The sequence below is a fragment of the Jaculus jaculus genome, chromosome 9 (genome assembly GCF_020740685.1).
Source record: "Jaculus jaculus isolate mJacJac1 chromosome 9, mJacJac1.mat.Y.cur, whole genome shotgun sequence".
NCBI classification, from domain to species: domain Eukaryota; kingdom Metazoa; phylum Chordata; class Mammalia; order Rodentia; family Dipodidae; genus Jaculus; species Jaculus jaculus.
The window spans coordinates 82812009-82829842 of record NC_059110.1 but is presented as its reverse complement, the minus strand read 5'-3'; the positions used below and the strand labels follow the sequence as shown (position 1 = coordinate 82829842).

At 47.9% G+C, this 17834-nt stretch overlaps 1 protein-coding gene and 1 pseudogene across 3 annotated transcripts in view; both read right to left on the bottom strand.

Annotated features, from left to right (window-relative positions):
* The window catches only part of Slc43a2 (solute carrier family 43 member 2), a 55925-nt gene that overhangs the window by 18982 nt on the left and 19109 nt on the right, over window positions 1-17834 (bottom strand). For 2 of the 3 annotated variants that reach the window (XM_012950993.2, XM_045158234.1), the window contains 4 exons: window positions 4100-4192; window positions 1045-1178; window positions 760-962; window positions 238-384 (listed from right to left, as the gene is read on the bottom strand). In XM_012950993.2, coding sequence (XP_012806447.1) covers window positions 238-384; window positions 760-962; window positions 1045-1178; window positions 4100-4192 — 577 coding nt within the window. The remainder of the gene's footprint in view (window positions 1-237; window positions 385-759; window positions 963-1044; window positions 1179-4099; window positions 4193-17834) is intronic. The other variant, XM_045158233.1, reaches the window with a different exon arrangement.
* LOC105944722 lies at window positions 1876-2075 on the bottom strand (annotated as a pseudogene).

Sequence of the window (17834 nt, the reverse complement as noted above, 5' to 3'; positions counted from 1 at the left end):
GTGTTTTGTTTGTTTGTTTTTCATTTTTCAAGGTAGGATCTCAATCTAGCCCAGGGTGATTTGGAATTCACTATGTTGTCTCCTCAGTGCTGGGATTAAAGGCATGTATCACCATGCCCAGAAAGACTATGGTTTTTGGTTTTCTTCTGTTTTGCTTGGGTTGGAATCACTAAGGAGATGGAAGTGACCGGGTCACCCTTTCTTGGAATAATGCACCAAGGCCCAGAGGACACTTACCTGTCTTCTGGTCACCGCTCACAAGGAATTCCAGGATGCTGTTCATGGCCCCCATGTAGAAGATGAGTCGCAGCTGTGTGACGCACATGGTGACCAGGCTGAGCAGCAGGATGGGGCTGAACACACTGTGCATGAACGAGGGGGCTGCTGTGGGGAGAAGGCGCAGGGCTCAGGACCAGGGGATGTGGCTCCCCATCATCCAGAGACCAGTGAGGATGAGGGAGGGAGGCATGAGGTGCTGACCCAACATTCCCTGCTGGAGGCAAGGCAGGAGCTGAGGAGGGGCCCAGGAGAGGTTCGTGGTGCAGCACCATCAGATTCCCTAACCTCTCTGAGCCATAGTGCGCTTGTATGTACAACTGGACCGCTGCCCCACCGCCCCTTTGGGATGGAGTGGGAATTCAGCGAGGCTGACTACACGGCCTGCCTCAGCCAACGATGCCCCAGTCAAGGGGGCACTGGGCTGCACGTGACATGCGACAAGGATGTCTCGGTGGACGTCTCAGGCCACATGGCAGGTACCTGCAGTGTCAGGCTGGCACTTCACCTCCAGGTCGACAGTGGACAGGCACAGCTTGTGGCCCTCCTGTAGAGCAGCTTGCTCCTTGGCACTCCTCATGGAGCTACCCACGCTCAGGCGGCGCCCCACTGTGGTCACCTGCTTGTAGAACTGCTTCCCTGTGATCTTGTGGTCAAAGCCAAGCCAGCTGAACTTGATCTTCACCCTGGAGGCCACAGGAGGGTGTCTGTTGGTGCTGCCTGGGTCCCCGGCTGGTTGAGGGTGGGGCAGAGAGCATGCCTACTTACGTGTAGTCCATGTCCTCCGGCCCTGGAAAGGGTTCCAGTGGCCAGTTGAAGAAACAGTTGAAGAAAACCAGCCCGGAGCAGCCGGCCCACACCACGAGGATGACAATGAAGGAAGCTCCCGCGTCGTAGATGAGCTGATAGATACAGGGGGTGATGAACAGGCAGAGTTAGTGGAGGAAGCCAGAGTGGACAATGGGCAAGGCATAGTTGGCAGACCTACTCCCACTGTGTACATGAGGAGGCACAGCCCTGTGAGACAGAAGATGGCGTAAACACAGAAACCATGCATTCCAGTAATCACAACTTCTCTGTCCCCAGTGTATTACTGGCTCCATATATACACAACTTGGCTCATGCCACTATCACTGTTACTTCTGACTGGCTCACAGTGACAAGCTCTGGCTGAGATTCTTCTTTTTTTTTAAGTTTTGTTACTTGTTTTTACTTTATTTTTATTTATTTATTTGACAGAGAGAGAGGGAGGGAGAAAGAGAGAGAGAGAATGGGTGCACCAGGGCTTCCAGCCTCTACAAACAAACTCCAGACACATGCGCCCCCTTGTGCATCTGCCTTATGTGGGTCCTAGGGAATCGAACCGAGGTCCTTTGGCTTTGCAGGCAAATACTTTAACTACTAAGCAATCTATCTAGCCCAGATCATTCTTTTTTGTTTTTTCTTGGTTGTTCTACACACAACTTTACTAGACAGTTCCTTTGGTGGATGAGGTGGGGTACTCAGCCAAGTGGCTACAGCTGGGTATTGTGCCCACTTCACACTTCAGCAGTAACTCAGCATGATATAGACTGTCCGCGGTCAGCGGGGCAGGAGCAGTCACTTCTCCAGGGGCGCATAGTTGAACAAGTTCTCAATCAGGCCCACGTGTGCAAGCAGCATGCAGCAACAGCAGTAACGCTTCAGGCCAAGCGCATCCAGGGCATCCCTTCCATGTGTTCGGCCTGCAGCAGCCCCAGGGAGGCCTCCCACTTGTTGCTGATGATCTTGCCACAAGTGAAGCAACGCACCCAGATCATTCCTTATTTTATCTTTTTCTTTCTGTTTTTGTCACTTGTTGTCCAGGCTGGCCTCAAACTTGTTATGTAGTAGCCAGCGTTAAACTCTTGATTCTCTTGCCTCGACTTTCAAAGTGCTAGAACTATAGATATGTACCACCATGCCCAGCCACCTTGCTTTCACCTACCTTCAGCCTAGCTCCTTAGGATAGGAACCTGCTAGCCTGGTCCACTGATGTTTTCCTAGGACCCTGAAGAGTATGACAGGGGCCCCAAAATGCTGAAGGTTTAAACAGACGAATATCTCTCTTTTTGATCCTCTGTGAAATGGGTGTGACACTGTCCTCACAGGGTGTTTTGGTGGGGTTAAGTAGATGTGATCCTTGAATGGGTATGACACTATTTTCACAAGATTTTTTTTTTTTTTTTTTTTGAGGTAGGGTCTCACTGTGGTCCAGGCTGACCTGGAATTAACCATGTACTCTCAGGGTGGCCTCAGACTCACTGCGATCCTTCTACCTCTGCCTCCCAAGTGCTGGGATTAAAGGCATGCGCCAGCATGCCTGGCTCACAAGATGTTTTTTGTTTGTTTTATTTTTATTTATTTATTTGCAAACAGAGACAGATAGAGAGAAGAGAGACAGAGAATGGGCACACCAGGGCCTCCAGCCACTGCAAACAAACTCCAGACACATATGCCCCTTGCGCAGCTGGCTTCCGTGGGTGCTGGGGAATCGAACCTGGGTCCTTTCGTTTTGCAGGCAAATGCCTTAAGTGCTAAGCCATCTCTCTAGTCCACAAGATGTTTTGATAGGGGTAAGTGGATGTAATCCTGAGAGAAGGCTGAATACCTGGCCTGGCAGGTGGGCAGCCTGCAGTACATATTAGCATGGACTGTCACATTTTTTTTTCTCTCCCTCTCCCTTCATGTACTTACTTATTTAATTCATTTGTGTGTGTGCACCAGAGTTTATTGCCACTGCAAACAAATGCCCATCCTGCTTACAAGATGTGTAGAGAACTGAACCTGGGATGGCAAGAATGCAAGCAGGTTCCTTACCAGCTGAGCCATCTTCCCAGAGCCCTGGCCCCTTCTTTTCTTGTTAGTACTGGGGATTGCATTTAGGGCCTCCTGCATGGTAGGCAAGCGTTTTACCAATGAACTATCTACCAGCACTTTAATTTTCTTCTACTCCTTCTAATTTATTTTTTATTATGAGACAGGGTCTTGCTAAGTTCCAGGGTACCCTTAAACTTGTTCTGAAGCCCAGACAGGCCTTGAACTTGCCACCTTCCTGCCTCAGCTTCCTGAGTAGCTGGGAATCCAGGCCTGTGCCACCAGCCAGGCTTGTCACCATTTCTTTCCAACACTTATGTGAGGGTCCCCAAAGCACTGGCACAGAGCTTCTCAGCTCCCTGGGGAGAAGGCCAGTACTTAGACACTGAAAAGATAAGAAACTTCTGGTTCCTGCACCCTCAGAAGCAAGAGAAAGTCCATAGGACGGCTGGCCAGAGCCTGCCACATGTGACTTCCTGTCCCCCCACACCGCTGAGAGCAACCCGGCCTTAGTGCTGGTGCCCCTGCTGACACCCCCACACCTCGGCAGCATTGGGGAGGGCACTGAGTCTGGTGGACTGGGAGGCACTCGCTTTCTCCTGCGCCCATGTGATTTCTACAGACTCAGAATCCTGCCTGGGAGGGAAACAGCTGAACCAACTTGGCCCATAGCAGACCTTTGGCTACCGGAGAACATGAGCCCAACAACAACAGGCGGGGGGCTCTCAGAACCGGAGGCGAGCTCACTCACCCTCTTTCCCTTCCCTACAAACATACTCGATCCCCTCACCCCACCACAGGTCCAGTGGTTTGCTTTTCATGCTTCTGTGGTGCCAGGTGCATCCTGCCCAGGTGGGAGGGGCAACAAGGAGCCATCCATAGCACCCACAATTCTCTCTTCAGAGATGTTACGGCAGCTTTGGCAGAAGCCTTTGCCCAGATGCCAGAACCAAGCTCATGTACAGGAAACTGCTGGCCGCACCCCTACCTTGATTCCCGGGAAGGTGACTGCTGAGGACGCATAGGATCCGATCATCAAGGCAATAAACGTGGACCGAAGGTCACCGAACATGTTGGGCAGCTAAGGGGATGGAAGGAGGAAATGTTGAGGTCACAGGTACGTCCACCTTTCCGACACTGCAACATGAGGTTGTCATCTACAAACTGTGAGCTAGAGTTGCAAAGAGAAAAATCACACACACACACACACACACAAATCTCATAATGTTTAAAGTATGTTTACCATCCCACACTGGGCTGCATTCATAAGCTATTTTCGGTTACACATGGCCCATGGGCCACGGGTTGGTTTCACCCGAGGGAGGAGGGAAGGGAAGGGAAGGGAATGGCCAGGCATTGTCAGACTTCACTCCTCACCTGTCTCTCCTCCAGTGCAATTCCCAAGGACGCAGTCCAGGCAATCACGACTGGCCACAACCCTTCCCTTCCTTCCCCAGACAAGGGTGGATGAGAATAAGGAACACAATGCACCTCGGGATGTAAAGAGATCCTGACTTTCTGGCACTCCTTCCCTCTCCTCTCCTGGCACAGGCCAGGGACCTTCCTGTCTTCGTGAAGCGCCACAAAGCAAAGCTGTGAGCCTCAGCACCCTTCAAAGGCAGAAAGTTTCTTTAAAAAAAAAAAGATTCTATTTGGGGAAAAGAGCATCATTTTATAAATAAAAATACCAATCCCAGAAGGAGCAGATGTCAGCAAAAGCTGCTTCTGGTTTTGAGAGTAGATTTTTAGAAGGTGCCAATCAGAGTTGTGATGAGACAGCCTTGGTTCCTGCCTCTGAATTTTAAGCACACGTAGAGGGTTCTCTCCCACTTGATAAACCACTTGCCTGTGAAGCCTAAGAACCCCTGGTTCGAGGCTTGATTCCCCAGGACCCATGTTAGCCAGATGCACAAGGGGGCGCATGCATCTGGAATTCGTCTACAGTGGCTGGAAGCCCTGGCATGCCCATTCTCTCCCTCTCTCTCTCTCTCTCTCTCTCTCTGCCTCTTTCTCTGTCGCTCTCAAATAAATAAATAAAAATAAAAACAAAATTAAAAAGTTAAGTACCCCATTTTGAAAATGGACAAAAGATCAGAACAGGGCTAGAGAGATGGCTCAGTGGTTAAAGCACTTGTCTATAAAGCTTAAGGACTTGAGTTCAATTCTCCAGTACCACCTAAAGCCAGCTGCACCAAGTGACACATGCATCTGGAGTTTGTTTGCAGCAGCTGGAGGCCCTGGTGCACCCACTCATTCTCTCTCTTACTCACCCTCTCCTCCTCCCTACCGCGCATGGTGGCACACACCTTTAATCCCAGCACTCAGAAGGCTGCAGTAGGAGGATCGCTGTGAGTTTGAGGCCTGCCTGAGACTACATAGTGCCTCTTTTTCTCTCTCAAATAAATAAAATATTTATTTTATTATTTTTTTTTTTGAAAGAGAGTGAGAAAGTGAGAGTGAGAAAGAATTGGCGTGCCAGGGCCTTAGCCTCTGCAAACAAACTCCAGACGCATGTGCCACCTTGCGCGTGTGTGCCATTTTGTGTGCATTTGCCACCTGCGTGCACGCATCACCTTATGCATCCGGCTTCTGTGGGCTCTGGGTAGCTGAACTTAGGTCCTTAGGCTTCGCAGGCAAGTGTGCCTTAACTGCTGAGCCATCTCTCCAGCCCAAAATATTTTAATCTTTTTGTAAATATTTTATTTTATTTATTTGACAGAGAAAGAGGCAGAGGGAGAGAGAATGGGTGTGCCAGGGCCTCCAGCCACTGCAAACAAACTCCAGACGCATGCGCCCCCACCCTTGTGCATCTGGCTAACGTGGGTCCTGGGGAATAGAACCAGGGTCCTTTGGTTTTGCAGGCATGCAAATACTTTAAATGCTAAGCCATCCCTCTAACAATATATATATATATTGTTATATATATATATAACATATGTACATATACATATATATGTATACATACACATACATATATATAATTTTGGTTTATTTTTACTTATTTATTTGAGAGTGACAGAGAAAGAAGCAGAGAGAGAGAAAGAATGGGTGTGCCAGGGCCTCCAGCCACTGCAAATGAACTCCAGATGCACGCACTACCTTGTGCATCTGGTTTACATGGGATCTGGGGAATCAAGCCTTCAACTGGGGTCCTTAGGCTTCACAGGCAAGCGTTTAACCACTAAGCCATTTCTCCAGCCCTTTATATTTTTTTAACAAGAGAAAGAGATCGGGAGAGAAAATTGGCAGGCCAGGGCCTCCAGTCACTATAATCGAACTCCATACGTGTGTATCACCTTGTGCACATGTACAACCTTGCACATGCATCACCTTGTGTGTCTGTCTTACATCGGATCTGGGGAGTCAAACATGGGTCCTTAAGCTTCACAGGCAAGCACCTTAACTGCTAAGGCATCACTCCAGCCTGAAAAGCCAAAGGACCCAGGGTTAATTCTTCAGGACACATGTAAGCCAGATGTACAAGTTGGCACATGTATCTGAGTTTGTTTGCAGTGGCTGGAGGCCCTGGTGCACCCATTTTCTCCCTTTCTCTCTCTCTCTGCCTCTCTCAAATAAATAAATATAAATAAAAATAAAATCGCAGCACTCAGGAGGCAGAGGTAGGAGGATCGCCATGAGTTCAAGGCCACCCTGAGATGACAGAGTTAATTCCAGGTCAGCCTGGACCAGAGTGAGACCCTACCTCGAAAAACCAAAAATAAATAAATAAATAAATAAATAAATAAATAAATAAATAAGAATATAAAAAACATGGGGGCCTGGAGGGATGGCTTAATGGTTAATGCAAAGCCAAAGGACCCAGGTTCAATTCCCCAGGACCCACCCACAGGGGTGCACCAGCTGGAGTTCACCTGCAGTGGCTGGAGACCCTGGCATGCTCTCTCTCTCTCTCTTTCTCTGTCAAATAAATAAATATATTTTTTAAAAAAAATATATGGGGGAGCCAGATGTAGTGGCACATGCCTTCAGTCCCATTACTCAGGAGGCAGAGGGTTGCTATGGGTTCAAAGCCAGCCTGGGTCTATAGAGTGAGTTCCAGGTTAGCCTGGGCTCCAGTGAAACCCTACCCCCCACCCCCGCAAAAAAAAAACAAAACAAAACAAGGGCAAGTCCATACTGATTAGTGGTGGCCAATGGCTATGGAACAAATAGGGAGCCAGTACCAGTGGGTACAAGGGTTCTGTTTGAAATGACATAGTTGATTGTATTGATGATTGTACAACCCTGGGACTACACTAAAACCCACTGAATGTACACACTTCAAGTTGAACTGAATGATACATGAATTATAAGCCTATAATGCTGTTAAATATGAGTAAGACTGTTTGGGGAATCACGGGACCAAAATGGAATGTGAATGAATCTATAGTGCATGTCCAACTAAGGCAAATGACATGAGGTCAGGCACACAAGATTTTCCCTGTCATTTTAGATTGCTTGGGGAAGGGTGGGAGCAAGGATAAGTGAGGGCACAAGAGACGAAGAAAATGTGATATGTTCGTATGAGCATCCGGGACTCTCCGTGCACCTGCCTCGAAGGTATGCTGTGGTTCAAGGACGTGCTCAATTCCCGAACTTGCATATTTGGGCTGTTCCGTGCTGGTTATACCAGCAAAGCAACCTTGTCAAAGAGGCATCCCTGGGGCCATATCTACCTCACGAAAAATCTGAAAATGATGTTGACATATGTAGGAATTGGGAAATGGTCCTGCTGAGGATTCCAGTCCAGCCAGCAACAGGTAAAGAAAGGAGAGAGGTCAGAGATGTCAGAAGAGCAGGTAAAGGCCAAGAGGCTGGTCTCCGTGCAGGGCCAAGCCAGGTAAACATGACTGCTCTTGAGAATGAACTGGTGTGCGCACAGCTATTGCTTCCTTGAGGCAAATTCCCCACATTAGAATCACCTCTGGGTAAAAATTTTTCAACAGGGCTAGAGCATGCTCTAGACAGACAGCTTGCTAGCCAGTCCTTTGCACTCTTTGGTCTTCATCTCAAGCCTGCTTCAACTCTCACCCAAGCTAGAGACCAGTGGACCGCTAGGGGCTTGAGGTAGACACACAGCCCCCCCCCCATCTCCGGAAGTCTCTTGCACTAGGCGCAGGACAAGGAAGAACAGCAACCTGAGAAGAACAAGTCACAGTCCCCCTGTCCATGGATGAGACCCTTTGCCCATGACCTGACAAATGCAGCGACTAGCCAGCTTCTCCCTTCCTTCAACATTCTGTTTTGGTTGCCACTTATTTATTTATTTTTGAGATGGGGATCTCACTGTGTAATCCAGGCTAGAGCTGAACTTGCAGACCTCAGTTTCCCATGCAGCTTCCTGTCTGCAACATTCTCATCAATGCCAAGAACATCATTGTCCCCACGTGTTCTTTTGGCCAGTAAAGCCATTCCTAGGATAGCAGAGCCCTAGGGCAATTTACATTAGATGTTGTATTTTATTTTGATTTTGTGTTTTGTTGTTTTGAGGTAGGGTCTCACTCTAGTGCAGGCTGACCTGGAATTCACTATGTACTCTCAGGATGGCCTTGAACTCATGGTGATCCTCCTACCTCTGCCCCTGTGAGTGATAGGATTAAAGGCATGCGCCACCACACCAGGCTCTAGATTATTTTTTTTCTGTTTTTTTAAAAATATTTTATTTTATTTATTTGACAAACAAAGAGGGAGAGTGGGGGAGAGAGAGAGTGCACACGCCAGAGCCTCCAGCCACTGCAAATGAACTCCAGATGTCTGCGACCCCTTGTGCATCTGGCTAACATGGATCCTGGGGAACCGAACCTGGGTCCTTAGGCTTCGCAGGCAAATGCCTTAACCACTAAGCCATCCCTCCAGCCCTCATCTCTCTTTTTTCTTTTTTTAATTTTTATTAGCATTTTCCATGATTATAAAAAAAATCCCATGATAATTCCCCCCCCCCAAACTTTCCCCTTTGAAATTCCATTCTCCATCATATTACCTCCCCATCACAATCATTGCACTTACATATATACAATATCAACCTATTAAGTACCCTCCTCCCTTCCTTTCTCTTCCCTTTATGTTTCCTTTTTAACTTACTGGCCTCTGCTACTAAGTATTTTCATTCTCACGCCAAAGCCCAATCATCTGTAGCTAGGATCCACATATGAGACAGATATGTGGTGCTTGGCTTTCTGGGCCTGGGTTACCTCACTTAGTATAATCCTTTCCAGGTCCATCCATTTTTCTGCAAATTTCTAGATGTTGTATTTTAAAGTACAAATACACACACACATTCCTTTGCAGTGGGTGTAGGCCCTGGCATGCCCATTCTCTCTCTATCTGCCTCTGTCTCTCTCAAATAAATAAACAAATACTTTTTGAAAAATAAAAGAGGGGCTGGAGAGATGGCTTAACAGTTAAGGCACTTGCCTGCAAAGCCTTAGGACCCAGGTTCAAGTCCCCAGTACCCATGTAAAGCCACATGTACAAGGTACCACATGCATCTGGAGTTTGTTTGCAGTGGGTAGAGGCCCTGCACATCCATTCTTTCTCTCATTCTCTTTCTCCCTCTTTCTCTCAAATAATAAAAAATAAATAATTTTTTTTAAATAAAAGAGCTGGGTATAGTGGCACTTGCCTTTAATACCAGCACTGAGGAGGCACAGGTAAGAGGTTTTCTGTGAGTTAGAGGCCACCCTGAGACTACATAGTGAATTCCAGGTCAGTCTGAGCTAGAGTGAGACCCTATATTGAAAAACCAAAAAAAAAAAAAAAAAAACCAACAACAACAACAAGAAAGAAAAAAAAACGTAAAAGAGGACTGGAGAGATGGCTTAGCGGTTAAGGCACTTGCCTGTGAAGCCTAAGGACCCATGTTCAACTCTCCAGATCCCACGTAAGCCAGACACACAAAGGTGAGGCAAGTGCAAGGTCTCATATGCTCACTAGGTGGCACAAGCATCTGGAGTTCTATTGCAGTGGCTGAGGCCCTGGCCCACCAATTCTTTCTCTAAAATGAAATTTAAAAAAACTATTTTTTGTTTAATTAAAAATAAAGTAGGGTGTGGTGGTATACCCCTTTAATCCCAGCACCTGAGAGGCAGAGGTAAGAGGTTTGCTGTGAGTTCGAGGCTACCCTGAGACTACTCCAGGTCAGCCTGGGCTACAGTGAGACCCTACCTTAACCCCCCCCCAAAAAAATAATAACAATAAAATAATTAAATAGGGCTGGAGGTATGTCTTAGTGGTTAAGGCACTTGCCTGTGAAGCTTGAGGACCCAGGTTCGATTCTCCAGGCCCCACATAAACCAGATGCACATGGTGGCACATGCATCTGGAGTTCAATTGCAGTGGCTAGAGGCCCTGGTGTACCCATTCTCGCTCTCTCTCTCTCTCTCTCTCTCTCTCTCCCTCTCTGTGTCTAATAATAAAAATAAAATCTTAATAAATAAACAAATCACTGGGCATGGTGGCGCATGCCTTTAATCCCAGAACTTGGGAGGCAGAGGTAGGAGAATCACCATGAGTTCAAAGCCACCCTGAGACTACCAAGTGAGTTCCAGGTCCGCTTGGGCTAGAGTGAGACTCTACCTTGAAAAACTAAAATAAATAAATAAATAAATAAGTAAGTAAGTAAAAGAGGAGCTGGGTGTGGCGACACACGCCTTTAATCCCAGCACGCAGGAGGCAGAGGTGGGAGGATTGGCATGAGTTCACAGCCACCCTAAGACTACATAGTGAATTCCAGGTCAGTCTGAGCTAGAAGGAGACCCTACCTCAAAAAAAAAAAAAAAAAGGTGAAAGAGGACTGGGGATATCCTCTCACAGCCTGGTGTGATATTTCAGTTTGGGCCCCAAGCCAGCTGCCCTTGCTATTCATATTCCTTTTTTTTTTTTTTTTGTTCCTGATATAGGGTCTTGCTGTAGTCCAGGCTGACCTGGAATTAATTTGGTAGTCTCAGGGAACCTTGAATTCACTGTGATCCTCCTACTTCTGCCTCCCAAGTGCTGGGATTAAAGGCATGCAACATCACATCCGGCTCCCTTCCATATTCTTTATAAAGCATCCTGTCTTGATTCCCACCCACTGGAGATTTCTTAAATCCCTTCAGATGCTCAATTTAGACTCATCCGCCTCTTACCTCTCCTACCCTTGGCTGACCTCCCCGTGATCCAGGGCCACACCACACAGCCATGTACATTTATTTGTCTGTGGATTCATCCTTGATTCTCCTCAGATCGGGGTCTCCCTCACTGGTCTGGCTGTCCCTCTTACTCCTCCTGCCTCGGCCTAGCCTGAGCTACACATTATGGGGCTGCTGAGAAGCAGTGAGGAGCAGACTGCCTTGGAGAGGCCTCCAGGGCATACTGGAGGGGAAGCCCTGCTGCCAAGTAGGAAGCTGGAGACGTGCAGCAGTAACAGATGCCAGGGAAGCACTCCACACAGGCTAGCTCCCGCCTCAACCACACTTAGGTGGGGCAGTGCGGGCCCCTCGCCTGGTTCTTGGGATTTTGTTTTTGTTTTGTTTTGTTTTGTTTTCATAGCCATTCTGCGGCCACTCTGCTAGGAAAAAATCTGCCCTGCTGGTTTGAAGCGCTGGACCTCCACGCAGGCCGTCCCTCACTCGGGGGAAGCCTGGGATGACTCACTGTCTCTCGGCCCCTTGGCGGTACCATAAACAGGCTGTACTGTGTAACATTCCCAGAGGGGAAAACAGCAGCTGCAGGCAGCTCCTCCCCTGGTGTTCAAGCTACTGGACGAGAGTCCCCAGAGGCCATAGCCCAAAACAGAGAGTTTCAACAGTCTCCTTTAGAAGACCCTAAGATGCCCAAAGGTGTGTGCCTCTCTCCCCAGGAGCTCCCAGGGCAGGCTATGTGAGGGGGGATGCGCACTAATGTTCCAAAAACCATCCTTCTGAGTGTGTCAGCCCTGTGGACACACCTTAGCCTTTGGGAGATGCCACACATAGCTTGGGTAGGCTCTGGAGCCAAGCAGTGGGTGGGGGCTAGCATTCTGGCTCAGTGGCCCCTTGCAGAGGGGATTCTCATCCTCAGGTAGCTGGTGTACACACCCAGAATTCTGAACAGCCTGTATAGAGCAGATCCAGGTACCAGTCTGGACAAGCAGATTCAGCAATGCTGGGCTGTTCCCTAATCCAAACACCTAGCGCCCCACAGCACATGTCACCCAGGAGAAGGTCCTTGTGGTCACCTTTCCGCTTCAGTGGTGAAGGGGTGGAGAGGGGGGGCTGCCTTCCCCAGCCACTTCCCTCCCCACCTGCCAGACTCAAGTCTCTGCTGATACACTTTCTGTCAATCTCTGCACATGTCACATGCTGAAGCAAATTCATGAGGTGGAACCCTCTGATGGCAAATGTTTCCCAAGCCAATGGCAGTCACCTGACTGCTGGGGGTTCCCAAGGCATAGACAGAAATAGTAGAAAACAGAGGCTGAGTGGGCTCCTGTGGGCAGCTAGGCAGTCCCTCCCCTGCCTACAGAATCAAGGTCTGCCGAGAAGGAATGCTGAACTCCCATGCCCTCACAGGCGGGGGCCACTGGCTTCCCTGCCCTTTCCTGAGGTTTTTAAGGATATTGTGCATCCTAGTCTCGAACTCTGATCCAACTCCCATGAGATCATTTCTCCCTCAGGTTTAAAGTCAATCTTCAATGAAATGGGAAAAGCCCACAAAGAAATTTTTCCTGAGGGAGCCTGGCAACATTTTGAAACCCCTTTTCTGTGAGGGTTTAAACTCAGAACTCCCCACCCTGCCCACCCTGACACGGGTCAGGGTAATGAAGTGGAAAAGATATGCTCACAATTTTGGCTGCATCTGCTCCCATCTCTAAGCAACCCAGGCCCTGGATTGTGGGGTGGCGGCCCAAAGACGCTGGCCGGTGTTTGTGCTCCGGCTGATGGAGCGAGTTAAAGGGCTGTACAAATGCAGGGCGTTGAGCAAACACACTAGAGTGTGCTGACCAGATGTCCAGTGGGAGGTTGAGGCTCCACACTTAGGGGAGCGTGACTGCACCCGTGGACTGGCCTGCCACCTCCCTCAGGGAGGCCCGGGCCTCGTGCTCTCGGGACCCGGCAGCCAGCCTTGGCTGCTAGGCAGCCCTCTAAACCTCCATGCTAGGGGGAAGAGTCAACCAGAGTGTAACCCCCACCCCACCCTGGCTCTGATGGGCTGGCTACAGGCCATGTCCTCCTGGACTCCTCTTGGAGAGGGCATTTTGCCAACTTGGGGCCTACTCGCCATCAATGGGGGTAACAACAGCCCACAATCCTGGTCTTCTTTAGATTACATCCCATGCCACACAAAACCCTCTGGGGGCTTCAGAAAGTCCCCAGATTAAGGTTTCTATACCAGCACATTCCTTCACATTCCCAGGTAATCAAGGAGCCTTTCTCTAAGGGCTGAAAGCAATTGTAGGAAATTTGATTTAGGGAGCTCTTAACAGTAACCCTGAAGACTCCTTTGTCCCCAAAATGAGAGCATGGGTGGGAGACACAAACAGAAAATGTCACTGCACTGCCAGCACTGCATCTCCAGAGCTGGTCCTGACAGTTCTGCTTTTTAAAGGCCTGGGCTGTGTCAGAACCAAATTCGGCTCTGCTCAGCAGAAGCCTTGGCCAACCCAAGGACATTGCCCAACAGCTCCAGCCTGTCCTCACTGACCTGCTTCCCATTTCCCTTTGGGTCTGTTCTTATGAGAGATCAGGCCCCAAGGGAAGCCTCACAGGACAGAGGGGTGTCCTAGAAGATCCCTTCAGCCTGGGGTTGTGTCTATGTGTGTATATGGAGATGACTTAAATAGTGATTCAGCAGCCTCTTGGAGCCTTTAAACCAAAGGTTGGCAAATGCTTTCTGTAAAGGGCCAGACAGTAAATATTTCAGGCTTTGTGAGCCATATGGTCTCTGTCACGACAGCCTGATGGCCACCATGGCACAAAAGCAACTACAGGCAACACGTGCTCAAACAGGCATGGTGAGGTTCCAGCAAAGCCTTGTTTACAAAAACAGACAAGGTCTGTTTTTGGCCCGGAGGTAGCAGTTTGCTGACCCCTAAGTTCTAGGTCCAAGAATGGAGATCTCAGAGGACAAGCATTCAGCATCCCTTATACAGATCCCTGTTAACCCATGCTTTCCATAATGATCAGAGGGGTTTATGGCCCATTCACCATCTGGCCTGGGCAACCTCTTTCCTTCTTTGAAGGAAAGCCAGGAGCTATCAGAAAGGTACACACACAAGTTGGAGAGATTGCTCAGTGGTTAAGGTGCTTGCCTGCAAAGCCCAAGGACCCAGGTTCTAGTCCCTAGGACCCACATAAGGCACAAGGTGGCACATGTGTCCAGAGTTCATTTGTAGTGGCTAGAGGCCCTGGAGTGCCCATTCTCTCTCTGTCTCTGTCTCTCTCTCTGTCTCTTTCTCTCTCTTTCTCAAACAAGGAAGGAAGGAAGGAAAGAAGGGAGGGAAGGATGGAGGGAGGGAGGGAAGAAGGGAGGGAGAAAAACACACACAAATCTGGGTATGAGGGCTCATGCCTTTAGTCCCAGCACTCCGGAGGCTGGGGTAGGAGGATCATTGTAAGTTCCAGGTCATCCCGGGCTAAAGTGAGACCTTGCCTCAAAGAAAAAAAAAAAAAAAGAGGGCTGGAGAGATGGCTTAGCAGTTAAGCGCTGGCCTGTGAAGCCTGAGGACGCCGGTTCGAGGCTCAGTTCCCCAGGACCCACGTTAGCCAGATGCACAAGGGGGCGCACGCATCTGGTGTTTGTTTACAGTGGCTGGAAGCCCTGGCGTGCCCATTCTCTCTCTGTCTCTCTTCTCTCTCTCTCTCTCTCTCTCTCTCTCTCTGTGCTTGCAAATAAATAAAATAAATAAATAAAATAGTCACTGCAGTTAAGAAAAAGGAATTTTTTTAAAAAAAGAAAAAAAAAAGGGAGAGAAAAGAAATGCTCACATACCCAAGAATGGTGAAAGCAATGAACACTCCCACAGGCAAACTCCGCTGAGCAGCACATATGAACTATTTGCATGGGGACTGGGCCCACAGATTTCTAAAATATATCCGTAAACCATGGAGAAACCTAAACACCCTACCAACACAGTCCTTACTCTCTCAGCAAGATTATTTGTATTCCAAAGAACACTTACAAAGCATGAAAAAAAAAAAAAAGATAAAGAACTCATAGAAAAATAGACACATGACACAAAGAAGCAATTCACAGAAGAGACACAAATGACCAGTAAGGAGGTGAGAGGCCAGGCATGGGGTGTGGAGTGCTAGGTCTGTGTGCCCAGCACTTGAGAGGTGGAAGCAGAAGGATCAGGAAGGTGTGGCCAACCTGGGCTATACATGGAGTTGGGAGCCAGCCTGGACTACTTGATACTCTGTCTCAAAATTAATCTCAGTACTCAGGAGGCAGGGGTAGGAGGATTGCTTTGAGTTCAAGGCCAACCTGAGACTACAGAGTGAATTCTAGGTCAGCCTGGATTTACAATGAGACACTACTTCACACACACACACACACACACACACGCACGCACGCACGCACGCACGCACAAAAGAGGTGAAGGGGGATGCTGTGTCTCACTCATGGTCATATTGGCTAATGTTTAAAAGATGCATGACATGGTCTTGGAGGGGGATGGAGAAAAAGGCACTTTCAGACATGTTGCTAGAACTGTATCAATAGCCTTTTTAGAAGACCACTCAACAATATATATTAAAATTTAAAACATGCTAATCCTGTGGCCCAGGAAGTCCACTTCCAGGAATTTATTTTACAGAAATACATGCACAGGGACGTTACCTTCAGCAACATTCATAAAGAGGAAAAGTTGGAAACCAACCCAATCATCCATTAGTAGGACATTAGTGAATAAATTATGATAAATCTATATCTTAGAGTAAGATGGAACTGTTTAATGAGGGCCACCACAAGAGTTTAAAATAAGAAGTATTGAGCCATCTCCCCAGACCAGTATTTTTTTGTTTTGTTTTGTTTTTGTTTTTCAAGGTAGGATCTTAATCTAACCCAGACTGAGCTGGAATTTACTATGTAGTCTCAGGATGGCCTAGAACTCAAGGCGATCCTCCTACTTCCGCCTCCTGAGTGTGGGGTTTAAAGGCATGTGCCACCATGTCCAGCTTTGTTTTTTTTTTTTTTTTTTTCAGCCTTGTTTTCTAATAATTAAAATATTTTTGGAAAGCCAGGTGTGGTGGCACACACCCTTAATCCCAGCACTCAGGAGGCAGAGGTAGGAGGATCACTGAGAGTTCGAGACCACCCCAAGACTACATAGTGAATTCCAGGTCAGCCTGAGCTAGAGTGAGACCCTACGTCAATAAACCAAAAAAAAATTTTTTTTTGGCCAGTTGTAGTGGTACACACCAATAGGAAATTGCTAAAGAGGTGGAGTGGCCTTAAACTCACAGTGATTCTTCTACCTCTGTCTCTCAAGTGCTGGAATTAAATGCATGTGCCACCACGCCCAGCTAAGCCTTTCTCTTTATTGTGTGTTTTTTGTTTTCTTTTTTTCCAGGGCCTTGCTGTGTAGCCCAGGCTGACCTCAAACTCATGATCCTCCTGTCTCAGCCTTTTAAGTGCTGGGGTTACAAATACATCATCACACATGGCTTATAAACTTGCTTAGAGGGACTCACTGTATGGGTTTTTTCTTTTACCTATCTATCTATTTATCTATCTATAAATATTTCATTTATTTATTTGAGAGAGAGAGAAAGAAAGAAGCAGATAGAGAGAGAAAATGGGCATGCCAGGGCCTTCTAGGCACTGCAAAGAAATTCCACATCCATGCGCTACCTTGTGCACCTGGCTTTATGTGGTTACTGGGGAACCAAACCTGGTCCTTTGGCTTTGTAGGCAAGCACCTTAGCCACTAAGCCATCTCTCCAGCACTTGGTTTTTTTTTTAAACAGATTTTTTTTGTTGTTTGTTTTATTTTATTTATTTATTTGAAAATGACAGAGAGAGAAAGAGGAAGAGAGAGACAGAGAGACAGACAGAAAGAGGGAGAATAGGCGTGCCAGGGCCTCCAGCCACTGCAAACAAACTCCAGACGCGTGTGGCCCCTTGTGCATCTGGCTAATGTGGGTCCTGGGGAATCGAGCCTCAAACCAGGGTCCTTAGGCTTCACAGGCAAGCACTTAACCACTAAGCCATCTCTCCAGCCCTGTTTTTTTTTTTTTCCCCCCCTTGGTTTTTCGAGGTAGGGTCTCACTCTAGCTCAGGCTGACCTGGAATTCACTCTGTAATCTCAGGGTGGCCTTAAACTCACGGCGATCCTCCTACCTCTGCCTCCCGAGTGCTGGGATTAAAGGCATGAGCTACCATGCCCAGCTTCCTGTTGTTTTTTTGATACAAGGTTTTATGTTCTCAAACTTACTATGTAACTGAGGCTGTTGTTAAACTCCTCGAGCTCCTGTCTCAACCATAAGGGATAGAACAAGCGTGTGCCTGTTCCTATATGCAACCATCTTGTTTTGCTTTGGTGTTTTTTGTTTGTTTTTTTTTCTTAAGACAAGGCCTCATACTATGGTGCAGGCTGGCAACCAACTCAGTAGCTGTTCTGATTCTGCCTCCCAAGTGCTGAGATTACAGGCATGGACCACCACATCCAGGATGGTCCACGGGGCCCTGTGTATACCAAGCAAGCACTCTGCCACCGAGCTCCTAGGCCCATATTTATCTTATGCTGTCTTAGGACATTCTGA